At 37.5% G+C, this 27,630-nt stretch overlaps 1 protein-coding gene across 4 annotated transcripts in view; it reads right to left on the bottom strand.

Annotated features, from left to right (window-relative positions):
* The window catches only part of Senp6 (SUMO specific peptidase 6), a 90,229-nt gene that overhangs the window by 17,292 nt on the left and 45,307 nt on the right, over positions 1–27,630 (bottom strand). For all 4 annotated transcript variants that reach the window (XM_059268281.1, XM_059268282.1, XM_059268279.1 and 1 more), the window contains 10 exons: positions 25,790–25,932; positions 19,717–20,104; positions 17,113–17,339; positions 11,048–11,215; positions 8,580–8,613; positions 7,894–8,088; positions 5,876–6,102; positions 4,086–4,195; positions 3,887–4,003; positions 1,222–1,341 (listed from right to left, as the gene is read on the bottom strand). In XM_059268281.1, the coding sequence (XP_059124264.1) occupies positions 1,222–1,341; positions 3,887–4,003; positions 4,086–4,195; positions 5,876–6,102; positions 7,894–8,088; positions 8,580–8,613; positions 11,048–11,215; positions 17,113–17,339; positions 19,717–20,104; positions 25,790–25,932 (1,729 nt within the window). The remainder of the gene's footprint in view (positions 1–1,221; positions 1,342–3,886; positions 4,004–4,085; positions 4,196–5,875; positions 6,103–7,893; positions 8,089–8,579; positions 8,614–11,047; positions 11,216–17,112; positions 17,340–19,716; positions 20,105–25,789; positions 25,933–27,630) is intronic.

Below are 27,630 nucleotides of genomic sequence, written 5' to 3'. Positions count from 1 at the left end.
AACTACTGAGCCATCATTCTGGCCCCATGAACAGAGTATTTTAAATGAAGCCAGATAGGGGAGGCATGAAACCTCATCACTGAATCTGCAGGTAAGGGTATTTAGTTCATTTTACAATATTTTGGGAATTTCAGTGCTTCTCCTGGATGAATTTCTTTCGTCTCTACCATTTCACTGGTGCAGTCAGTGTTGCTATTGGTAACTATACTGAGATACTTAACAGAGCATGACTTACTGGTAAATGAAAGTAAGGGAGCAAGTAAAACACGCACTGTTTGTCAAGACACAAAGCAGCACCATAAGTTATGGCCAATGTCAGAAATCTATCTCAAGTCTATGATATAAAATTAGGAACTTCATAAACAGTAGACAATAGAGTTTTATCTGACATAGCAGCCCCAACTCTTGAGCCTTTTGATTAAATCTAAGATTAAGACCTAAATGCCCTCACTATACAGAGATGACCTGTAAAGAACTTAGGTGTGACAGCAGAATAGAATCTCCTTAACTATTTTGAGAACAATCATTCTAAGAGCTTAGCACAGCAATGATGGCTTCATAACCATCTAAGAAATACAAATAAGTCCTATTTGGGCACCACTGTTCTAGGCATTAAACCTACAACCTCTGAACCTACAACCTCTGAAGATAATCAAGGACATTGTTTTGAGAGAGTAGAAACAAATAAATGATGTTGCTCAGTAAAAGAAAAATGATTTTTAAAAGTTATCCCTTAAACTAGTGCAAGATTATTATGGCAGCTGAACATAAATCCATGAGAAAAACAACAAATCTGACCTGGTGTGCTTTTCCTGGTGGCTCACTCAAGAAACAAGCAGGTGAATACAGAGATCTTTGAGGCTTTTGCTGGGCTTTGTTTTCAAATATCAAGAGCCCTTCATCTTGCATTAATGAATTCAACAAGTTGAGGATAGAAAATATTTTTGAGGAAAAGTATACCCGTAAGACACATACACTTTTCCTTGTTATTACCCATTGAAAAACACAGCCTAAAAAATATTTAATGTGTTACACTCTAGTACGAGTATGCTAGAAATAAAGTATCTGAAAGAATATATGCAGGTCAAATGCAAATACTGCAACATTTCATCTACAAGACATGAACGTCTGTAAATGTGCTATCACATGTGAGACATGGGGAACTAATACCCACAGATTCTAAGGAATAACTACTGAATGAATTGTTAAGATCTGACTTACGATAGGTTAGTTGTCTCAGCATTTCTCCTCTCTCTCTGATTAAGGCGTTTATAGAAAAAAGAACTGAATATATGAATTCGGTCAGCATCTTCTTTCCTCAGTTTTTCAAGCACCAAGTATCTATTTGAAGCAAAAACAATTATCATATAATGGATCACAGTTCACTCAATAGACAGCAGTCAAGCAGTGATATAATTTATTTGGCCACCATAATCCCTATCTCTAAGAAATGCAGTTTACTTCATGTACTAGATGCAATAATCACCAAAATACCTTTAGGCAATGAAAAGTATTTCATATATTTTTGTGTATTTGTGTGTGCCTGGGCCCCAGGGAGGCCAGAAGAGGGTACTAGATCCCCTGAAACTGGAGTCAAAGACAGCACTAAGCTACCACATAGGTGCTAGAAACTGAACCTAGGTCATCTGCAAAAACAGCAACTGCTAAGGCATCTTTCCAGCCTCTAAATCCACACCTTTAAAAGACATTAATTCTCCTGTACCATACTCTATTATGGCCCTGACTAGTTGGCCGGCAAGTTCTGTGGATCTGCTTGTCTCTGCTCACCCTCCACTGGTGCTTAGGTCACAGGCAAGTGCAGGCACCTGGGCTTTGAACACAAAGGCTGGGGATTCAAGCGTTTTTCAAACAAGTAAAATAAGAAGTTGGAGAGACACCAGCAGTTAAAGGTTCTTTCTGCTCTTCCAGAGGACCCTAGTTCAGTTCCTAGCACCTATTTGGGCAGCTCACAACTCCTCATAACTCCAGTTCCAGGGGATCTGACACTCTTCTGGTTTTGGTGGGTACTTGTGCACATGCCTATACACACACACACACACACACAAACACACACACACAAACACACACACACACACATGCGCGCGCGCACACACAAATCTTAAAAAAATTCTAACAAAACCCCACAGAACAAGAAAAATTGCTGCCCTTTTATTTCACTTCTAAAAACATTAGAGATACTAATAAAAATTTTATAGCATGTATGTATTTTCCTAGACTTCCTTCATCAACTGCATACTTTTTACATCAGAGATTTATTTGTTAAGGGATAATCTTTTTGTACACTGTGAAGATGGGTCCTGCCAAGTCACCTTCTGATTGGTTTAATAAAGAGCTGAATGGCCAAAAGCTAGACAGGAAAGGATACAGAGGACTTCTGGGCAGAGATAGGAACTCTGGGAAGGATCAGAGAGGTGGAGATAAGCCAGTGAGACTCAGAGAAAATTGGACATACTATATGGAGGAGAGGTAATGAGCTACATGGCAGAACGTAGATTAATATAAATGGGTTAATTTAATTTTTAAGAGCTAGCTGGGAACAAGCCTAAGCTAAGGCCCAGCTTTCATAATTAATAAGGAGTCTGCATGTCACTATTTGGGAGCTGGCAGTTCAAAGAAAGTCCAGCAACATTTATTATATAAAATTTAATTGGAAACTATAAATATGAGTCCTGAGTAAAGTCAGGACTACAAACTAAATTTTTAGTATAATATAAAAACTTAAGATTTCAGTATGAAGCACAAACAATAACAAAAATATCAGGGTCAGTTGGCAGATTGCTTGCTTAGCATGTATAAAGCCCTAGGTTTATTCTCCAAACCTCATATAAGCAAGTTTCAGCTCCTTGCTGGGTGTGGTAGTACACTCTTGTACCACCAGCAAGCAAGATCAGAAGTCCAAGGGTCATCCTCAGCTACACAGCCTAATAATAAATAACCCCAAAATATCAAATACCCACTTAAAGGGTTAAAAGTAAAAGGAAGAAATGCTTGCCACGAAAGTGAAAAAAAAATCTCTACTGTCAACAAAGCAGACTCAAGAACAGGAAGATTAGGGATAAGAAAAATAATCACGCAGTGATAAAGATTAGTTCTACAAGATATAAAAGCATATTTTCCTACCAATAGAACTTCAAAATACAGGTGGCTTTAAAGATAACACAGCTGGAGATTTCAACAATCCTTTGTAATAATTTTATAGAATAATTAGGCATAAAATCTCTAAGGATTTTACATATGCTAGCCAAGTGTTCCTATCCAAGCCAAGCTGAGCTATAACTCCATCCAAAACATCATTAAAAATATGCTCTTCATGCTTATGTTTTGTGTGCATGTGAGTTCTGGCGCCAGTGCAGGCCGGAAGAGGGTATCAGACCCCTGCAGCTAGAGTTACATGTCTTTCGCCTTCCAAAGTATGAGTGAATTCCACTACTAAGCTATTAAAGCAATTTTGCAGGTTTCAACAGTCAGGTTTCAAAACACATTTTGAGTTATGAGATACACTGAAATAAACTAAAAAACAACAGCCTGGATATAAGGAGGGTAAGTTCTATTTTGTTTCATGTATGTGGGCCCTTTCATTACACATGGTAAGCTAGTATTTATGAAAACTGTGCTTGCTGGGTATGGTCCTTACTACCTCACATATATTACTACTTCATTCAAGTCTTACAACCCTTTATTCTCATTTTTAAAACGTGGAAACATAGGTACAATAAAATACTGAGTAGAGGATTACTCTTAAGTGTCAGAGTATATCGCAGCGATAAAAATTTCAATCGAATAGTCTGACTTTAGAAAACAAGGATTTAAAAAGATATACAATGGCAGGATGTTTAAAAGTTTGCTAATACGTTAGCTAACTTACTTCAAATAAAAGTCGATAATAACATCATTTAAAAACTCTCCTTCAGTTAGACAGTGCAGGTCCTCGTTAGTAACAGAGATGCCTCCCTTAGCTGGAGGTGGTGGATATACTATCAATCTATAACAAAGGAAGAAGAAAGCATTACTAAACACAGGAACAGACATTTTTAAGTACTGCATACAAAAAAGAATTTTCTCACTTTTCTACAGGGCCAATGAAGATGGTGTGGCTCTCTCCAGCTTCTTCCTCCTCATCAAAAAACTGCAATTCTTGTTTGCTTCTAAGTTGTATTTTAGATTCAAAGGGCATCTGGTAGAGAAAATAACCAATTTGTGAAGTTAATTGGGAATTTTTTTTTTTTTAAATAAAAAGAGCAAGGCAGAAAAGGTGTTCAATGGAAAATGGAAAAAGCACTCAGGAGACATGGGCAGGCTCACGACAGACAGGCTTCAGACAGCCTCGTCTCCAAAGGGACTTTGAGGGCAGCCAGGGCTATACAGCAAGATCCTGCCTCTCAAAAAATAAATAAATAAAAAAAAAATTATATATATATATATATAGTATGTATAAAATATATATAATATACACACACATACATATAAACATATATATATGACTGAGAAGCAACAAAAAAAGCCAGGAATAGGGTAACTTTCACTTCCAGACAAAATATAGTAATGGCTTTCCAGTTCTTATTTCTACTATTCCTATTAAATCAGACTGTTAGGAAAAGACCCTCTAAAGTAAACAAACCCCAAAGTTGTTTTTTTTTTCTGACAGCAGTGGAAACCTACCTTAGTTCAAAGGCTAGGCGGTCTGCAGGAAGTGGGGGCACAGGGACTGAGAACATACAGTTTAGTGAGCTTAAGAGTTACTAGAGGGAACCCTGAGCCCATGCCACCTGCTTTGTGGTTTTTATCTCTGCAAAAGAGGCAGGATTTCTCCCTCTCCCCTCTCCTGCCTCCCACTACAAGTATGAGGTTAGTTAGTAAGACTGTGTCTTGTGGGTAGATATACAGTTCATTGGAGATGAAGAATAATGGCACAAGAGAGCAATAAAAAGTTTGTCAGGCATGGTGGTGCACACCTTTAATACTACCCCTTGAAGTAAGAGTGGGAAGAAGGCAGATTACTGTGAGTTTGAGGCTAGCCTGGTCTATACAGTAAGTCTTAGGCTAGCCAGAGTTACAGAGTGAGAAAAAACAAGTATTCAGCTGGGTTTGGTGGGCATAGGTGTATCCCAGAACCTAAGACATACAAGCAGGGCAGCCAGTTTGTGGTCAGCTTATAAAGCCAAGACCCTGAAACATATGAACGAACCCCATCAAATTATGCCTTGAATAGGCTACATTTCTAAGTTTGCAGCCAGGCTGAGAGATTTATTCCCAATAAACTAAGTAAACCTCAAAACTAATAGAAAAGCTGTAGAAACGGCACACTTCTACCATGGCCTATGGCTCACACAGCTTGAGACTTACCTAACTCTGAGGCATTTCTATATAACTGCATGCACTTTTTCTCGAAGTCAGAGTATATCCTTTACTTCCAATGTTGTCAATTACGTTAAAACAAGTGTGTGCTATGCACAGGGGACCTAACCCTCAGCTCTAGGACACACGGTAACAATCTATATGAATGAGCTGTGTCTGTATATGTATGCTCAGAACGCAGTACAGAGAGAAAGACAGGAGAAAAAGGAACAGAACCGAGTGTGGAAAGGAACTAAAAAAAGATCCCAAAACTTGTATCAAATACTGTTTTAAAATTTAAATATCTTTAATTTTAAAATGGATTTTTTGAAGTCTAACATTAAAATGAGCAATATTAAAACATTTCATTTTAAAATTACTCATTATTATTGAGGGTGTGGCTCAGCGGCAAGGTATCTGCCTAGAATATGTAAAGCCCTGGGTTTGATCCCCAGCATCACAAAATACAAACAAAATTACCCATCATTAAAATGACTGTAAGATTTGTAAATATAATTACAGTTTTCACTTTGTTCTCTTTTTGCACACAATTTCCTTTGATGCTCTCTTCATAGCTTCTTGTACAGGCAACAAGTCTGCTATTGGCTTCTTCAAAAGGAATTTTCGCAAAAAAGTTGGAAACATTATTCTTTATACCAATGTCAGTAATGATACTTTCAAAGACCACATTTGCCTGAGGATCAAGGCCAGTCTGAAAAATTAAAATAATGTATTGTTCTTCTAAACCTGTAAAGAAATAAATATAACTATAAGGCTGAAAGAAAAAAAATAAGTAATAAACAATTTTAGAGCATACCAACAAGTGATGGGTGTGGTGACTCGTGTCTGTAACTCCAGCACTTGAAAAGTGAAGGCAGGATTGCCCAGAGTTTGTGGAAAGCCTGGGCTACACAGAGAATACTGAAACAATCTCTCTCTCTCAAAAAAAGAAAGAAAAGAAAAAAGGCAAAGAGGGTTGGAGGGTTGGGGAGAAAATTCAGTCAGTAAAGTGCTTGCCACCCAAGCATGAGAAAGAACCTCAGTTTGATTCCCAGACCCACACAAAAAGCTGGGTGTGGTGGGACAGGCTTGTAATCCCAGTGGGGGAGACAGAAGCAGGCAGATCCGTGGTTTGCATACCCACCCGTCTAGCTATATGATAAGTCTCAGGGCAGTGAAAGACAGTGTCTCAAAAGCTGAACAATACCTGAGGTTGACCTCGGGCTTCCATATCTGTGCTTGCACACACATGTGCATTTGCACATACAAATAAGAAGAGTATCAACTAATTATTTCCTAGGTGATTACAGTTCTGGAATATATATCCATAACAGTGTTTAGTACATAGGGACACAGACTAAATACTGGAAAAATGAGGAGTGTTATCTAGAAATGTTAACTAAGTTACCAAAACAAAGGAACCAGATCTAGCAGTAGCACATTAACAGAGATATTAAAAAAAAAATGTATGCAATCTGCTTCTTCTAAAAGAGCAGCTCTCAACCCATGGGTCATGTAGGTCATGATCCCCACAGTAGTCGCATATCAGATATCCTGCATATCAGATATTTACATTATGATTCCTAACAGTAGCAAAATTACAGTTATTAAGTAGTAACGAAGTAATTTTATGGTTGGGGGTCACCACAACATGAGGAACTATATTAAAGGGTTACAGTATTAGGAAGGTTGAGAATCCACAGTTCTAAAAGGATTAAAACTAATTCATAATTATAAATAAGTATCAATTAGCATTTCTGCCAAGAATGATTAGGAAAATGCCAAGCACACAGTATTATCTCCAGATGAGACCTGCAAAGTTGGTGCTCACTGATGTGTCAGTTTTTACAGTCATATTAGCGTTTACTGACTGCTAAGCTGAAGCTGCAATTAATGCTAAAATGTACCGAGTTTTCATAATTTATTTTATAAATTGTGCGTACATGCGTTTCCCTTCATGTATGTCATGTAGGACTTATGTTCCTGGTGCTCAAAGAGGACATTACACCTCTTAGAACTGGAGTTACAGATAACTGTGAGCTGCCATGCGCTTGGGAAACAAACCCATATCCTCTGCAGGAGCAGTAAGTGCTCTTGGCCACTGAACCATCTCTCCAGCCCAAAATGTACCTATTTTGTGAATAGTTGTATAAAGAACTGCATTTATTTAAAGGATAAAGACCTCTTCCAAGGACTTCAAAATGTCCTAGTTCCATCAGTTAACTGGTCACATCAGTTAAATTCATTTTACTTAGCATTACGGACTTCAGATCTTTTGAGTTTTAACTCAATTTGCAAACTTTCTAAATGCTTTAGATAAATCCAAGTTTTATCTTCAATCCTTCTACTTTCTGTGGGCTTTTCCTCAGAGGCTGCTACATCCATTTCAGATGGTACCAAATGAAGTGATGACTGACCTGAAATCACTGCTTCAACTTCTCATGATGGACTGATAAAACTTTCCACTTTCTAAAACACTCCTATCCTGCTAACTCAAGAGACCTTCTATCTTAGCTGTAATTTGTCTACAAAACTTACTTGTTAACCTGTTCACTCCTTTACAATTATTCCAAATTTTATCTTCTTTATTCAACTGCAGCTGCATGCTCAGCTTTTGATAAACTGCTGGTATGGCTTGCAGAAACACTACTGGTAATTTCCGGACATTACACCATTCACATTTAGTTAGATCAGAGGTATTTAAAATAATCTCTACAGGATCACTTTCTGGTCCTAGAGGGAAATAACAAGAAAGGAAAAAGGAGTAAATGTTTAAGCTGGCATACCACAAACGGGAAATACAAGCTTAAAATTAATCATTTACTATACTCTATATATATTAAGAATTTCAAGCTGGGAACGGTGACACATGCCTTTAATCCTAGCACTCAAGAGGCAGAGACAGTGAGTTTGAGGCCAGCCTAGTCTACAGAGCAAGTTCTAAGACAGCTAGTGCTGTTACACAGAGAAACCCTATCTTGAAAAACCAAAACCAAAACCAAAATCCAAAAACCAAACAAATACACAAAAAAACTTCATTTATAAAACATAATATTTTTCCCAAATAAAAAGTGTTAGACTTTGTTACATTGCAGAAATTACATAAACACCCAGGCCCTTTATAAGATGAACTAATTATTGAATTCTATGAATATTTATTACTATAAAAAATGGGTCAGTGTAGACAAAGCTTTAGTCCATGTACAGATAAAAAAATAGCTTACCATCTAGATGTATCTTGATTGACTCTAAAGAAAACTTTAAAAAAAGAAAAAGACAAATTAGTGTTGATGTTAGAGTTATGGAGATTTTGTTCTGAATACTCTAAATGGCATATACGGTCCATAAGCATACAAAGGGCAGAAAAACTGAGTCAGATACCATGTGCTTAAATCTAAGATGAACTATCCACCCCTAAAAAAAAAAAAATCAGGCCAGGCAGTGGTGGCACTCACCTTTAATCCCAGCACTCGGGAGGCAGAGCCAGGCGGATCTCTGTGAGTTTAAGGCCAGCCTGGTCTACATAGTGAGATCTAGGACAGGCACCAAAACTACACAGAGAAACCCTGTCTCGAAAAAAAAATAAATAGATAAATAAATAAATAAATAATTCAGATATTCTGAACATTTTAGAGAAGTTGACAGACTGTAACAATAAAAACCTACCTGAACATTCCTTTCCTAGATTCATTAAGTTAATATTTTCACACATCTAACTACATTACCTTTTATAGATTATCTTTTTACTTAAAAAAAGCCACAAAGCAGGCCACAGTCATTACTTCATCCTCAAATCCTTCAGCATGAATCTTCTCAGAACAAAAACATTTTAATACGCAACTAAAGTATCAGCACATCTAACAAATCAAGACTAACTTCTTCAACATATGGTTTATGCTTAAATTTCCAAAATGCTCACAATTATCAACTGATCCTTGTTTTTACTTTCCCTCAGTCATTACTCTGTCAATATTACATAGCATGTACCCACTGTGTCTACCCTACACTAGAAACTTGCCTCTCTATTCTTCATGACATGGCTTTTATGAAATCCAAGTTATACAAAACATGCAATCTCCTAGAGGGGTGTTTCCTTATCTCCAAATCCAGGCCATACATTTTCAGTACAAGCAGCACAGGGTGATGTACTCAAACCCCACACTCTCCTCCTGAAGAGTCCAGCTGTCTCACTGGTAATGGCAAGCTTAGTCACCTGGCCTCAGCAGTAACTGTTAGGCTTTCACATTGTTTCCATGTTTGCCCACTTGCAACGATAATCTGAGCAAAGACACTTAAAGTGTATGGCTATCTTTTATCCAATTGTTTAGCATCCATTGGCATTCCTTCCTTGAATCATTTATTGATGGTTATAAAATGGTTTAATTTTAGCCACGTGGTAGTAGTGTATGACTTTAATTCCAGCACTCAGGAGGAAGAAGCAGGTAGATTTCTGAGTTGAAGGCCAGCCTGGTCTATAGAGTGAATTCCAGGACAGTCAGAGCAACACAGAGAAACCCTGCCTCGAAAGACCGAAAAAAAGGTTTAATTTCAATGTAAAGAGCGCTTAACATTAAGCCTAATTAATAAACCTGAATGAAGTTACTTTGCATGTTTAGAAATGTTAGAGAATCAAAAAGAGGCATATATTTTGAATTGTACTGAAGGACAGATAACACATTAACACTAGTAAACAGATACATGAAAAGTAAACACAGACCAAGTGTTCCTCATCCAAAATTCTAAAATGTTGAGGACCAGGAGGGGTTCAGATTTTGGAGACAGTCACGTGGAGTATTTACTTAGACTTTAGTGCTTAAATATCCCTAATTGGAAAATAAAGTAAAAAAACTGAAATACTTCAAAATCTAAAACTCCCTTCTTCCAAAAAGCACGGAGGACTGAAGAGAGAAGGATTAGAGCATGCTAAACTTGAGGTCTATCACTGAGCTCCACCCCTACAACCAACTCAACTTTTTTCTTTTTTGGAAACTGAAGGATGTGCCTCTTACTATATCATCCAAGCTGGCTTCTTCTGTTTGCTTGCTTGTAACTCTGCCACCATACTCAACTTCCTGGTGATCCTGATGCATCAGCCTCCAAAAATGGCTGGGAATACACATTAGCATATCTGGCTCAGAGAATATACCACCATATCCAGCAACACAAAACTTTTAAGTTATGGTCATCACTCAACATTTCAGACTTCAGAAAATTTTGAATTTTGGGACTAGGGGTATTTAACCCTGTATAGTAAAATACTAAATGACAGAACTTAAATGTATGTATGAGAGTCATATGCATCTCCTACTACTTTGAATTTACATTATATTTACATATATAGTAGTTGGTTTTTTTTGTTTTGTTTTGAGACAGGGTTTCTCTGTGTAGCTTTGGAGCCTTTCCCAGAACTCACTCTATAGCCCAGGCTGGCCTCAAATTCACAGAGATCCACCTGCCTCTGCCTCCCGGGTGCTGGGATTAAAGGTGTGCACAACCACCGCCTGGCTCACATATCCAGTAGTTTTTAATGGATTACTATTTATATAATCGTAAAGCAATCTGAAATCTTTAAAATAATTTTGATATTCAATTAACTTCAAAAATGTGACGAACTTTAAATACTATTGATTAACTTTGTCAGAGGCATCTGAATCCTGTTATTAGTACAGTCACAGTTTAAGAAAGTACTTACAATTACAGGCTCTACCAACAGTCGGAATTGTGTTCCAACTCGTATACTCCGACAGTTTAAAATGACACTCTCAAAGTTTTGGCAGTGTGGCAGTGACAGAGTGTGAATTAAAGTTCCGTGAGTGTTTATTTTACGACGCTTTAGAGGTGTGCTGATGGGATTGCCCAGCTGAAAAGAAAAAGAAAATTTCACATACTAAGGTGCTGTAAGAAGGCTGCAAACCAAACACACATGCACTGACTACATGGACTGACTGTCCTTCCTCAGTGTGAGAGGAAATAGAAATTATGGCTATAATATAAAGTAAATTCACAAGTTGTAAGTTGAAATTCAAGCACAGTGGTCAGAAATTAAACTCACAAGTCACACTGGATATGTTCAAATCACAACCAAAATACCAACTAATGGTTTTGCAAAAATCAGTAACTTCCTTAAGCTTTAGTTTCCTAAAATGAAAAGCACTGAGGTCTAAGAATGCCTCTATTCAAAAGAGCAATGTCTCCAGAGCAGGTCAGAGGTAACTGATGCACAGAAAAGCTGCCTGGATGGATGCCAGTGATGAGTGACGGCGGTAAAACTTAAAAGCACTGTTTCTTTAGAAAGCAAGTAAAAGAATATTACTATTTAAAAGGATATTTTATATATTCACGCAGACCAGTTACTTGACCTGGAACCACTGGTACGGCTCAGTAGGTAAAGGCACCTACTGTCAAGTCCGGAGACCTGAGTTCAAAGTGCCACACCTACATGGATGAAGGAAAGAAGCGACTCCGCTAGCCGTCCTCTAACCCTCCCATTTGTATTGTGGCATGTGCACCCCCACACATACTAAATAAATACATGTTTAAAAACACCTGAATAATTTATATTCACAAATGCAAACAAATCACAATATAAACATTTTATAATTTTAATTAAAGTTAATTGTGTTTATATAAATTACATATACCTTATCTGAATGTATGGTATCAGAAGTGTTTCAGACTTTGGAATATTTTTGCATAGGTTTTACTAGCTGAACATCCATAATCTCCAAGTCTTAAATCCAAACCCACCTAACAAAGATTTGCTCTTTGGAGCACTTCAGACTCTATAAATTTTTCTGTAACCTGCAATAACTATATTACCATCAAAGAATAAAACATGAAAAAAAAAAACCCACAAAGAATAAAACATGATCTGGATAGGGGGAAAAAAAAAATCCAAACCAACCAAACAACAAAAGCCATGTATCCTATACAGGACAGCCATTATCATTCTGAGATAATTCTAAGACCTGCCACAGAACAGTACACACTTAAAGCAGGAAGTATACAAAGTCCCCCAAATACCACCCCAAGCTATCAGTGTAAGCAAATTCAGAGTTGCAGGATACGAAATAAATCAATAAAATCAACAGTGCTGCCATATACCTACAGTCAATTATCTGAAATAAAAAGTAAAAAAAAAAAAAAAATCAACAACTATAAGAAAATAAAACACCTAGGCATTAAATTAGGCAAAGAAGTTAATCATATCTATGATGAAGAAACTGAAGACACACAAACAGAGGAAAAGGCATCTCAGGTTCATGGAGAAGAATCAGTATTGTTAGAATACACACACCAACCAAAAGAGAGTTACAGAGTTAATGCAATCTCTAAGTACCAATACCACTTTTTGAAGAACTGGGAAAAAAAGACAAAAACCAAAACCTAAAACAAATCTTAACACTTTATATGCAACTATGCAATCACAAAGAAAAGAGAGAGAAAACCCTGAATACTACAGTCTTCTTGAGGAAGAACAAAGCTATCATCTGACTTCAAAATATACTCCCAAGCCATAGTAATAAAAATAGCACGGTAGTGAAATCAACACAGACCGACAGACCAACCAATGGAACAGAATAAGAAACCTGGAAGTAAATTAAATCCATCATTCTACAGGCAAACCATTGTGTGTGTGTTTCTTCATTTTAACCAACGAGTACGTATATGTATGCACACTATTGGAGGAGAGGAAGGAAAGCTTGAGAGATGGTTTGGATTACTGTAGGTGCTGGGAACTGAACTCTTGTGTCTGATCTTTAACAACAGAGCTATCATTTCAGCCCGTTTAGGTTTTTTTGAGACTGGATCTTTGTGTCGACTTTGATGCCCTAATACTAAGGATCCTCTTGCCTCAACATCCCAAGTGCCCAGTTACAGGTAACATATTTTTGACAGAAGTGCTAGGTATATATACTAGAGGAAGGACAGTCTTTTCCCATAAATGATGCAGGGAAAATGAGGTATCAACAGGCGCAAGAATGAAACAGGGCTGGAGAGATGGCTCATAGGTTAAGAACACTTGCAGTTCTTACAGAAGATCTAACTTCAATTCCCAGCACCTACATGATGGCTCACAACCATCTATAACTCCAGTTCCAGTTCTAGCTTCTCTGGGAATCAGGCAGCCAGTGATGCACATATATACATGCAGGCAAAACCCCTATACACATAGAAAAATTAAAATATATTTTTAAATTAATAATGAAAAAGACTCCTATCTCTTGACTATATTAAAAAAACAACTCTAAATGGATTAAAGATTTAATATACAATCTAAAAACTATGAAATATGTACAAACAAATACAGGGGAGATATTTCCAAATGATGGAAACGCAAAGGTCTTTTCATACAAGACAATGAAAAAACAAAATAAAAACTAAAAGAAAGCCGGATATGAGAAAAAAAAATTGCAAACTATATACCCAAAAAGGGTTACTATCTAGACTACATAAGGAACTCAACAATGAAGACAGAAACAACTGAATTAGAAATTGGGCAAGCTCGCACTGAAGTTCATACCTATGATTCCAGCAAAGTTATACCAATTTTCATCCCTAACATCTCATCTTTCCAAATACCACTGGAGCACTACCACAGTTAGAAAACGTTCTGGCAATCAATACAGCTAGCAAGGAGCAATTCATTTCATACTCACTAACTGATTACCACCTTTCCTGAACTTTACTCATTTTCTTTACTCACTTTTCAATGCTCACATGCATACACATGTGCACCAGTGTGTAAGCACCCATATGTCAGCATGTGCCAGTGGCCACAGTCTCACTAGGCCATAGGGGCTAGTAAATCCAGGGATGTATCTGTGCCTGCTTCTCCAGAGTTAGATTATGATCCGCACTTGACTTTCTACATGAGTGCTAGGTATCGAACTCAGGTCTTCAGGCTGTGTGGCAGGCATGTTAATAACAGCTATCTCCTCTCCTTAGTCCTTCTTGACTTTAAGAAATTTTATGCCGGGCGGCGGCGGCGCACGCCTTTAATCCCAGCACTCGGGAGGCAGAGCCAGGCGGATCTCTGTGAGTTCAAGGCCAGTCTGGTCTCCAAAGCGAATTCCAGGAAAGGCGCAAAGCTACACAGAGAAACCCTGTCTCGAAAAACCAAAAAAAAAAAAAAAAAAAAAAAAAAAAGAAATTTTATATATATGAATAAAAAATATATAAAGAATCAACTGACAGTATCAATTGATGGTATTTTTCCTCACTTACTCTAACCTATCAAATCCTGATCATGTTTCATACACTGATCTGTATTTCTTTTTTAAAATGTACCTATATCTCTGCTATTTATTTTTGCTTGTATTGTTATGTTTAGAAAGGCACTAAGATTATGTAAAAATACCAATCCATTTTTTAAAGTAATCTTTGAATTGCTTGTATTGTTTCTCATTTCTTAAGGTTCCAGTTTTTTTTTCTTAGTAAACCTATGTTACTCTGCTTAAACTTCTGCTTTAAAAAAATGTTCATTTTGTAAAACATGTTCACTTTATAAATTCATATATTCCTGTATCTTGTTATCCCCTCTAAAGAGTTCTATATATTGATTTATCTGTAATTCTATCTTCAATTGGTTGTACTGGTCCAGCCTATTATTAAACCAGGATTCTTCAGCCATACCTGTATTAGTGGACAGTGATTTTTCTCATTACTAATGTTTTGTTTTGTTTTAATTTTTGTTTTTTTTTTTTTAAGAGACAGGGTCTCACTTTGTAGCCCAGGTTGGCATAGAACTCACTCTACCCCAGAATAGTCTTAATCAAACATGAAATGATCCTTCTGCCTCAGCTTACCAAGTGCTGGGATTGCAGGCATGAGGCACCATGCTCAGCAAGCAATCTTGTTGTATAAATACTTCATACCTTGGGAAAGAGGGAAGAATTCCTTTGAGAAGAATTCTATGGGGTCAAATGATAAATATTTAAAATTTTAAGGTATGTTTTTTCTTTTTTCTTTTTACTTAACTTTCCTTTCTATTGCTAAAACAGAAAGTACCCTCCTATTCCCTTGAATTCTTATCAAGAACACATACTACTTTGTATTAATTTTAAAAGTTTACTTAGTTAAGCAATTAAATTTCATTTTCCCCAAGCAGTTCTTCCTTACTAATTTATACTTTTTAGGTGGTGGTTTATATCTGACAGCATGTCCAACTTATGTTCTGATGGCCACATGTAGCCAACAACAGCTATGAACACAATTGTAAACTTATTTAAAACACTGAGATTTAAACAAACAATAATAATTTGATTGTTCAAGTCTCCAGCATGAACTCTGTAGTTTATCTCAAAGACCATCACCTTATAGTGACCATCACCACCTTACAGTGACTATCACCTTACAAAAGGTTGGGCACATCTGGTCCTTATTCTTTTGGTTTTTATCCTCGGTGTTAGTTATTTACTTTTTGTAAACATTTATATATTTATGGGGAGAGGCAGTGCTATAGTATGCACATGGAAGTCAGAGTTTGTAGGAGTTGGTTTTATTCTTCCATCATGGAGGTCCTGGGAACTGAAATAACATTATCAGTCTTGTCAGCAAGCACCTTTATTTGTACAGCCATCTCGCCAGCCCTAGTCTCTCTCTCACTTTTAATAACAGTTGGTCTATTTCAATATTGTATATCATTTGCATTATAAATATCTCTATGAATCTTTTTATTTACATCACTATCTTTTCGTCTGAATATTTTGAAATTTTTAAGCAAATTATAATATGGTTAAGATATAACTATACTATGGTGACATAGACTGAAATTAAAATAACTACTAGCCTACAAGGTTTTCTTAGAAACACACATATACATACCCACATGCACATACACACACACATCATCGCTAAAGTCTGAACGACTCCAAACCCTGAAACTTTCTGAGCACCAACACTGCACACCTGAACTAAAGTGATAGGCTGCAGTAAAAAATGCAAGTGAAGTACTAGAAAGATGGCTGCTCTGTGGTTAAGGCCACATACTGCTCTTCCAGATGACCTGAGTTCAGTTCTCAGCACCAACATCAGGTGGCTCACAACTGCTTGCAATTCCAGCTCTAAAGGATATGGCCTGTGGCCTCTGCTGGTACCTACACTCATGTGCATATACTCACACATATACACATAAATAAAAATAAAAAATTTTACAAAATGAAAGAAAACGCAATGAACTAAAAGTACTGTGCAAAACTTACCTCAAGATTAACACTGTATGTGACAAATATAAATAATTTCCTTTTAGACTTAAGTCCTAGTTCCAAGTATCTACTTATAATATGTGCAAATATTCCAAATTTTAAAAAAACAACTGAAATTTAAAACATTTCTGGTCACAGAAATCATGAAAAAGGAATCTATACTGACATTTTGTTAAGAATAATACTGGATTTTTCCCCCCCGGAGACAGGGTTTTGCTGTGTTACAGCCCAGGCTGTCCTGGAACTCACTCTGTAGACCAGGTTGGCCTCAAACTCAAGAGATCTGTCTGTCATTGCCTCCTGAGTGCTGGAGTTAAAGGCGTGTGCCACTACCACCTTATACTGGCTTTTTTTCTTGTTGGATTTGTAACTTAAGCCTTTGATTAAATTGTAATTTATTTTTGTATATAGTTTAATGGTCTTCTAAAAGAATCTTTTAACAGTATTTGAGGACAGATTAGTGAATAGGCCATCTTCTCTTGCTGTCATTAGCAAATTACTCCTGAAAGCCAGGTTACACCCCAAAGGGAAGACCTCAATCGGAATGTACCTGGTCCTTCATTCTCGCTTTTCTTGATATGACAACTGTATTTAACTCCGATTCTGCTGGATTGCTTCTAGATTCCTGCTCTGCTCTGCAAATATTTGCATTTAGTGCAGCTTCTACTTTTCCAGTAGATGGTGCTGGGGAAGAGCATGCCGAGTCAGCAGGCTGTGGGGATATGCTCTCTCTTCTGTGAGTCCTGTCGTCATCGTCGTCATCACTGGACAAAATGACTACAATCAGAAAGAAAATCCAAAATTGACATGGAAAATTTTTACATTTATATTTCATTTCTTCTTTTCTTTAAATCTTTCTTTTGTTTGTTTGTTTTTGTTGTTGTTGTTTTCAAGATAGGGTCTCTCTGTGTAGCTTTGTGCCTTTCCTGGATCTCGCTCTGTAGAGCAGGCTGGCCTTGAACTCACAGAGATCTGCCTGCCTCTTCCTCCCGAGTGCCACCACCGCCCATATATTTCATTTCTGTCTGTAAAAAACTTAACTGGGAAATATACCAAATTTGTCTTAAGCTTTTCCACAGACCAATAAAAGCAAATAAAGGATAAGCCAATGAGATGGCTCAGCATGTAAAATTGCTTGCTGCACAAGCCCAGTGGCCTGAGTTTGATCACTGGAATCCATGTAAAGTTTGAAAGAAAGAACTGATCTCTCTCTCTATCTCACACAGGCACTCGAGGGAAGATATAATCCATTGTATCTCATGAAAGTCTTAAAAAAAAGCACATGATTTATAATCTTTATAAAAATACTGGATAAATATGAAATCAACTCTTTAGCTTTAGCTTCTATAATCACCACCACCGTGTTATGGATATAGCTTAATGGCAGAAAACTTGTCTAGCATACACAAGGCTCTGGGTTCAAATCTCCAGTACTGCCAAAGAAAAAAATAAAGCATGATATAGTGACCACTAACCCACACAGCTACTCCAGTAACTTAAAATAACAATAATCATCCAGAGGTCTATTTCAGAATTAAAGAAAGTTTATGGTTTGAAAATATCCAAATTATGTTCAAAATAACCTACATTTTAAGTATGTGACCAAATATTTTTGCCTTACACTGGGAAGCACTAAAATTATAAAAACTGTACTAATATCTAATGCTCAATAAGTCTTGCTTTATAAACATGAATAAGACAATTGTAATGACAATTTGCTTAGGTCTTGTACTCACTACTCTATACCTTATCAGATCTATGCCTGTTTCATAATCCATAAGTTAACTGCACTGTACTGAATAAAATCCCCATTACCCACTCCTGAAACACTAGCAAGAATTTCTGTTGACTAGTCTACCTTCAACACTCTTCATAGTTTGTCATAAAGCACTAGCTTGAATATCACTGTTGATGGACAACCTAAACTAATACAAGCACAGAGACAGTCAGGTACTCACTGATTTCAATGTTGTATCACTCTTTGTTGTAAAAGTTGACTTGCAACTAACTCTAAGAGCAGAGACAATGTCTTGCTCACTGTGAATTACTTACTCCTAGTAAATAACTTTAACAAAGGAGGTTGGATTTTAAAGGCATGATGTATGAACTTACATGGGCGTTTGTCGTTTTAGCACCCCACACATACATGCTCAGTTAATACTTACTGAGTAATGTACATGCCTCAGAGGATCATCACTCCAGTAATATCCATTATCTCTTTGATTTTGTTATCTAGTTTCATAACAAATACTGGCTTATTATTACTTTCAAAGCTGGTTATTTGATTCAATTTCTCTCCTCTATGAAATCAGAGACAACAATGGTATCTATTTCACAGGATTGTTACAAAGGTATGTAAAATCCTATTACAGTGATTGGTACCTATAAACTTTTAAATTGTGTGTGCACTTTCTTTAACATGGCTTAAAAATATCCATGAACTATCTTGCCTTGTGGTAAGAAAACTTATTTCCTGAGACCTTGCTATGTGTTAAATATCATACTGAACTATGATTATTTGTTATTTATATGTTATTTTATTTCCTCAAATCAATAACAAAGGGGTTGGGAGACAGTTCAGTTGGCAAACCCTTGCAAGCATCCAATACCCAAGTTTGGTCTCCAGAACCCCACATAAGAAGGCTGGGCATGGTAATTTCTGGCCCCAGCATTGGAAAGGAAGAGACAGGGTAACCCCTGGAGCTCACTGGCCAGCCAGGCTAGCCTACACAGCAAGCATACATACAAAAAGTCTAGACAAGAGATACAGACTAAGTCAAAATAAGCAATAACTAGCATGAGCAAAGACTGGGGCCAAGCTACTGTTTTCTTATTGACTATTTAACATGAGGGGAATGGGAACAAAGTCAGTTATTATTGCACAACTACATGGACATGTTTTAATCACATGCTCCCCAAATGCTGCATTATCTGCCACAAGAAGATAGATACCTCTGGAAACTGCTTCTAAAATATGCTCACATTGAAAACCACACAATTAAAATATTGGATTGTTACTGAAGAATACAGTTAATCTAGGCATGGTAGTGTACATGGTGGTGCACTTCAGGAGTGAAGGCCAGGGGATCAGTGGAGTGAGCCCACGGGTTTCTGGGTCTCAGGAAGAGAGAGGAAACAAGAAGAGGATACTTACTTGGATCATTTAGATCTGACAGGCTTGTCTTTCGCTCTTTCAGGTTTGTGATTTTAGGTATTTTCCCCCCAGGTAAAATGACTTTTCCATTAGTCTGTATGTAGTTATGTCTACTAGCATCACAAGTCACCAAAATATCAACTGGAATCTTTTCCACACTGTTACCATAAAACTTCTTAGCTGTTAATCCTGTCGTTTGTGACTTCTGTCCTCCAGAACTATGATGAATTGACGTTCTTAATAATGGTCCAGTTGGTTCATTCAAAGTTACAGCTTGTCTGCAATTTCTTTGCAAATCATTATGAAAAACCATACCACAACTTTGGCATTTGGTCTGATTTTCTTTTTCTTTTCCACATTTTGGGCAACGTTCACGCTGTTCAGATACCTTATGTTCAAAAAAAAAAAGGAGACAGAGAGAAAACACTTTGGTATTTTAAGTTAGCATCAAAAGCCTCCAAATGAAGTCTTTGTTTTTCCATCATCACTCCCAAGGCCTCCCTAAGATCCTGAATCAGTCATGCAAGATTTGGGCGTCAGCAACAGAATGCTAGAAAAAATTTCAAGGCCATCCTGTCCAGCAGTTAGCTATCACAAGCTCATTTTTATCCTTAAGAATCAAAATGGAAAAAACTAGGAAAGGTAGAGATGTTGCTTTGCATATAACAGAGCTAGGTTTGATTCTCAGTACCACAAACAAGCCAGACAACAAACAAAAAACAAACACCCCAAGTACTTGATTTCAACTTTACTGTCTATAATAAAGGTAAATAAAACATATTTAAAAGAAAAGTGCATGGAAAAACAGCAATTCTAGGTAATCTTTCTAGAAAAATGATACTAAAACAGTAAGTATAACTCCACCTTTCATCACCTAAGACATACACACATCATAAAATTAATTGCAGCAATCAGAAACAAAATGCAATTAATGAACCGAATTAGACACTAAAGTTTTAATGATAAAAACGAGAGGTTAAGAATTTCAAGCCATGGTTTAGTGGTTAAGATCACATGCTGCTTTTATAGAGGATCTGAGCTCAGTTCCCATATAGATCAAAATAGTCTATAAAGTCTAGCTCTATGGGGATCTGACACCTCTGGCTTCTGAGGGCACCTGTACTCACAAGCACATACACACAGACATATATGCAAAACTAAAAATAAATATTAAAAAGGAAATAAAAATAATTCCAAGCAAAGATTGTGACATACACCTGTAAGCACAGCACTTGCAAGGCTGAGGAAGAAGAGTGGAGTTGAAGGATAGCCTGGGCCGCTCAGTGAGACAGACAGACATGTAGCACATACACACGCCCCACCTGCAAATGCAGCTGGGAATAAAGCTCAGCCCTAGTGCAGCTCCTGAAACCCAAGCCCAAAAGAAACTAATAAAAATGAATCTCGGCTGGGCGGTGGTGGCGCATGCCTTTAATCCCAGCACTCAGGAGGCAGAGCCAGGCGGATCTCTGTGAGTTCGAGGCCAGCCTGGTCTCCAAAGCGAGTTCCAGGAAATGCGCAAAGCTACACAGAGAAACCCTGTCTCGAAAAACCAAAAAAAAAAAAAAAAATCTCAAAATGAAATACTATTTAGTTTTCCTAAGGTATATGTAACCTCCCTTCCTTCACTTCATTATTTTTTATTTTCTGAGAAAGGTTTCACCATGAATCACCAGCTGCCTTAGAAGTCACTATGTAGATCAAGTTGATCTTATACTTGGAGCAACCCTCCTGCCTCTCTCGCCCTGATGAATGATGGGATTATAGTCTTGTACAGTTTAAACTTTTACTTTATTCACATAAAGTAAAAACTTTCATAATTATAATTTTTTATGAAAAACTGATTAAAACCTAATTTTGTTCCATTTGGTCATTAAAAAAAAAAACTCATAAAGTTAAATAACTTCAAATTACAGGGTTAGGGGAGTAGTTTGATAGGTTCTTTCAACATAAAGATTGATCCTCAAAACTCCAACAAACAAGAAAATACTACAAATTTAATATTGCATACTATGTCTAAGATTCTATACATGAAAAACCTTAATTAAAACAAGCCTGGCCGGGCGGTGGTGGCGCACGCCTTTAATCCCAGCACTCGGGAGGCAGAGCCAGGCGGATCTCTGTGAGTTCGAAGCCAGCCTGGGCTACCAAGTGAGTTCCAGGAAAAGCGCAAAGCTACACAGAGAAACCCTGTCTCAAAAAAAACAAAAACAAAACAAAAAAACAAAACAAAAAAAAAAACAAGCCTGTCTCAAACAATGTCATTCTTTTTTTTTTTTTTTTTTGGTTTTTCAAGACAGGGTTTCTCTGTGTAGCTTTGCGCCTTTCCTGGAACTCACTTGGTAGCCCAGGCTGGCCTCGAACTCACGGAGATCCACCTGGCTCTGCCTCCTGAGTGCTGGGATTAAAGGCGTGCGCCACCACCGCCCGGCGTCATTCTTATTATGTATCCAAAAGATGTTCAATTATATTAAAGTTTCCCTTTCTTTCTTTCTTTTTTTTTCTTTTTTTTTTTTTTTTTTGTTGTTGTTCAAATCTTAAGTGGTCTTTTAATAAAAAAAAAAACCCAGAGCCAGATATTAGGGTGAAAGCGAAAGATCAGAGAAGCAGAACAGCCAGCCACTAGTTCTTACCTCTATGAAATCCTCAGCCTAAAGAGAGTGAGTTCCTGTTTCCTCAGGCCTTATATACCTTTCTCTGCCCTGCCATATTACTTCCTGGGATTAAAGGCGTGTGTGCTTCCCAAGCAAAGGCATGAGATTTCAAGTGCTGAGATTAAAGATGTGTGCCACCACTGCCTGACGTCTATATCTAATCTAGTGGCTGGCTCTGTCCTTTGATCCTCAGGCAAGTTTATTAGGATACACAATATATCACCACATTTTTTTTTTTGTTTTGTTTTTGTTTTTGTTTTTAGAGACAGGGTTTCTCTGTGTCCTAGCTGTCCTGGAACTCACTTTGTAGACCACTCAAACTCACAGAGATCTGCCTGCCTCTGACTCCTGAGTGCTGGGGTTAAAAGTGTGTACCACCACCACCACCACCCTGTTTTCTTAAAAGCAGTGCAGTGTAGAGTCTTACAGTCTTAAAAGGAAAGATAAACCACTAATCTTGTTTGTAAATTAAAGGTTACAAAGCGACTGTCTACAATCTGTCCTCCCTCTAAGGGAAACAGGATCAACTGGCACAGAAGTAGAGTCAAAGAAGGTCTTTAGGCATAAAGCAGTTCTGAGGCTCTAAGCTGGCAGCCAGCCCAGGGAAGAAGGATGCTGTGATGAGAAGGAACTTCCCTCCTCCCCCTTCCTCCTTTTAGGAGACACCAGTATGGTCTGAGCCAACTTTAGGCTGGCAAGCTGGGAGATTGGTAAATAAGGGAAAACTGAACAAATACATAAAAATACAGTAGGGATGACGGTAATCAGAATTCTATGGCCAAAATAAATTACAATCCTAAAAAGGGCAAAAGATAAACACCGAAATAAACTCAAGGGCTTTACTACACATACATATCTATTTCCTAGCCCTGTCTAATGGTAAGGAATACAAACAGAAGCTCAATGTCAATGAATAGAAACAGTGACTTCCTGGAGAGAAGTATGACTCTTGGGCTGAGATTGAAAAAACACGAGTAAGTATAGATTACCTTGTTATACCAAATAAAGAAGCCCTTAAAAGAAAGGGACCAGCTTGAAGGGATGGTCCACAAACAATAGTAGAAATCATCTGAGCTTCATTCAAAACACATTAAAGTTAAAGACTATAACCCAAGTAAAATAAGAATCCATGTGCTCATGATACACACCTAAATATGGGCAGAATAGCTAGTACTTGCTACTCTATTATCAGGCCAGAAATTCACATCTCAGGACCCATTTAAGAACTGGGTATTCCCACTAGGGCTTGCTGGCTTCCAGCCTAGACACGAAAATGCCAACCCCAGGTTCCTGAGAAAGATTTTGTCTCAAAGGAAGAGGTAGAGTGTGATAAAGAAGGATATCTGACCATCTCTTTTGGTGTATGTGTGTGTCAACATAGGTCTGTGTAACACCCAACACTCCTGGCCCTGGTGAACATATACTCACACAAACACATATATAAACACAATAAACCAATCAATTAATCAATTTTCTACCATGTGTTAAAAACTCTTACTAATAAATGAGTAAAGACCTGGGAATATAGCTATAGTTCATGGTCAAGTATAAGCTTAGCACACATACAGAAGGCTCAGGATTTGACCCCATGTAAAAGGGAAGGGAGAGGACAGGTTTAGAAATGTGTAAGAAAACGTCTTAACTAAGGTAAAAAACCAACACCATGCGGCTCCCAATACGCTGCACAATGAGAAGATACACATTATTTCTCAGATAAACATTGAAAATATATAATTGTGATAAAACAACAGATAAATGCAGTATGAACCATGAAGTAATAATGACTTAAGCACCTTACAAAACACCAAAGTTGGGGCTGGAGAGATAGCTCAGTGGTTAAGAGCACTGATTGTTCTTCCAGAGGACCCCGGTTCAATTCTCAGCACCCAGATGACAGCTCACACAGACATACATACAGGCAAAACAACAGATGGAAGAGTTGTGGTAAATAAATGCAACATATGACAGCGGAATGAAGCCTAAACCCAAGCACTGTTTACATGAAATCTGAATGAGGATATATAAGTCAGTAACCTGGTACCTGCCCAGCATGCCAATGTCCTAGGTTCCCAGAAAGAAAGAAAAAAAGGACTGCGTTTTGTGGACCAGATAGTAAGTTTAAAATCAGTATTTAACATGAGGGTTTTTTTATTTTTAAAGTATGTCTATGTTGGGGCAGTATGTGCATATACGAGCATTGGTTCCCATAGAGCCCAGAAGAAAACATCAGATGCCCTGGACCTGGAGTTGCAGGTGCTCGTGAGCTGCCTAAGTTGGGTGCTTGGAACCAATCTCAGTAAGAGCAGTACGTGTTCTTAAACATTGAGCAGACCCAAATTAGTATTTTTTTAATTAAAAAAATTTTTTTTCTTTGTGTGTAATATAGTATTTATGGGGAAAAGAAGGGAGGAAGGAGGGAGAGAGAGGGGGGATGGGAGTTGGGGGAGAAAGATGAAATTAAGGAGAGGGAGAAGGAAAAGAGGGGAGATGTGGAAAGGGAGAGATGTGAAAAGGGAGAGATGAGGAGGAGTAAGGGAAGGAGAGAGAAGAATGAATGCAAACAGGTCAGAGGACAAGCTTGGGTTTCAGTCCTTTATCTGAGACAGTGCCTTGTTTTGCCACTGGATTCTCCTGTCTCTGCCCCGCATCTTGCCCTAGGAGCACTGGTATTACATACATGGATTATCACACTTGGCTTTACACTGGTTCTGAGGATTTGAACCCAGGTCCTCAGGCTTGTTTGGCAAGTGTTTTTCTAACTGAGACATCTCTCCTGCCCTAGGTTATATAAATTTTATAGCTACATATGATGTCTCATGCCTGTAATCAACAATTTGAAAGCTAAAGCTAGAAGACTGTAATGAACTGGAGGCTAACCTGGGCTACAAGGTGAGTTTTGGGTTAGCTGGTAATGAATAAGACTCTGTCTCCCAAAACAAAAACCAACCAAATAAAAACAAATTTTTTTAAAAAATGTTTTGTCTCTTTAGTTTTTAGCTGAGTACAATATGCCAGATTATGTTTCAGGGATGCACTGATAAAATTACTTACAGAAAATAATTCTATATTTGGACAAGTAGAATGGACTATTTAAGCCAGAAACATTTACTCAAATAACTTCTCTAGGTTCCTTTGGGTCCTATGATGCAAAGTCACCTAGAAGGTAATAAGCAATAAAGGCAATGTGAACAGGCTAGTGAAATGGCTCAGCAAGGAAAGCCTGCAAGCCCGATAACCTGAGTCTGATCCTGAGGATCCATAGTGGAAGAACTGACTTCCAAAGGCTGTTCACAGACTTCCACCTTATGACACGGCATGCATGTGACCACACTCTCACAAACATATAGTCATAAAATTAGATTTTAAAATAGTAATAAGAATGCTATGTGATCAGTAAGAAAAGTAACTTCTCTACCTACCTCTAGATGAGTCAAACACTTCTTTGAGACAGGGGACAGTGGAGACAGCTGGTAAGTACTACAGTGCCGTTTCTGTTGTACTTTCCTCTTAATTTCAGGCTCTACATATGATTCCGACTCTTCTGGCTTCTTCATTATACGGTCTAAAAGAAGGGGGTAAAATACTGAATTTATATTTAGTAAGTTACTCATGATCTTTGCTATAGCAGAGTTAAAGTCCATATTTTCAACATTAATTTTTAGTTAAAATGGTATAGTGCATAAACATGTATGATAAAGAATAACCAGATGGCTAGTGGGCAGAGGTGCTTGCCACCAATACTGACGACATGAATTTGATTCTCAGAACTCACATGATGAAAGAACTCCTGAAAGTTGTTCACTAATGACTTGTGTATTCATACAGCAGCACATGCACAAGTGCGTGCGTGTGCGCACTCATACACACACACACACACACACACACACACACACACACACACACACACAATAAAAAAACAAACAAAAAAACCACAAACCTTTAAGACTAAGGCAGTAATAATGTCCAAGTTACTCTTACCTGGTTTTCCCTTCTCAGCAGGATTTCCACACTGCAGACTACTTCATTTAAGGCAACAGAAACACCGTACTAAACTACATATGCCCCTTTCTCTCCAACTTAGCTTTGTTCTTAGATTACTAATAAGAAAACACAGGAATTCAAACATTTGGTACAAAGATTTATATAAAGTAAAATTAAACTAACCATTAAGCTACTCGTGGATTTTTTTTTTGTGGTAGTAGCTGTTTAGATATGTATCTTTCCCCAAGAAATAAGAGAATTGTCTTTATTATGTTTCAATGTAACCTCTCTATTGGCATACTCCCACCTTTGCTAAATAGTTCTAATATTTCTTCTTTTATTCTTTTTTTTTTTTTTTTTTGAGATGAGGTCCAACTTTGTTAAACTGCCTAGTATGAACTCACTATGTAGTCCAGGCTGGCCTTAAACTTGTGAGGTTCCTCCTGCTTCTGGGTTCCAAATGCTAGCACAGCTACAGACCACCACACCCAGCTTCCTTTTCTCTTCTGACTTCAAAACTTCATGAACAAGCCAGTCTTGTTTCTGTATTTCATCTCACAGAGATTCATTCATCCAGAGTATTTTTTTTATTCTCTTCCATATGTTCCTCTCCATACAAGCAAAGTCTACTCAATTAATCTGATGAATGCATACCCTTCTTTGCTAAGAAGCTAGCTGCCTTTGTCCCACCCTAGTCATTTAATTAATCCATAGTTGCCATGGCACCCAATTTATATTTCTATTAGTCCTCATTTAATAATAAAATACTTGTTTGTACTAGTCTATTACTGCCAATATGGCTGTGAGAAATAAGGTTTTAGTCTCTCTCTATATGTGAGTGTATATATATGTATATGTGTTTGTATGTATACACACACACATATATATTTTTTGGGGGGGGGGGGTTCCAACACGAGGTTTCTCTGGCTGTCCTGAAACTCACTCTGTAGACCAAGCTGGCCTCGAACACACCGTCTCTGCCTCCCAAGTACTAGGATTAAAGACATGCGCCACCACTGCCTGGCAGTCACATATTTTTTTTAACACACAGAAACTACAAAAGACAAAAACTGAACTAGTATTTACCAGATTAATGAATTGCACAAAGATAAAACTATATGATGCATTTAAGTGTAAAATTAGTGAGGTGTGGTGGTGCATGCCTTTAATTCTAGTACTCGGGAGGCAGTAGCAGGGGAATTTAGGGGAAGAGATGATGTTTGTAACTCATCTTTGAAAATGACTTACCCTTTAAAATAAAGATAATGAGTCATGTATA

This window comes from Peromyscus eremicus, chromosome 7 (assembly GCF_949786415.1).
Source record: "Peromyscus eremicus chromosome 7, PerEre_H2_v1, whole genome shotgun sequence".
Lineage (NCBI taxonomy): Eukaryota > Metazoa > Chordata > Mammalia > Rodentia > Cricetidae > Peromyscus > Peromyscus eremicus.
This window is presented reverse-complemented; position numbering and strand designations above follow the sequence as displayed.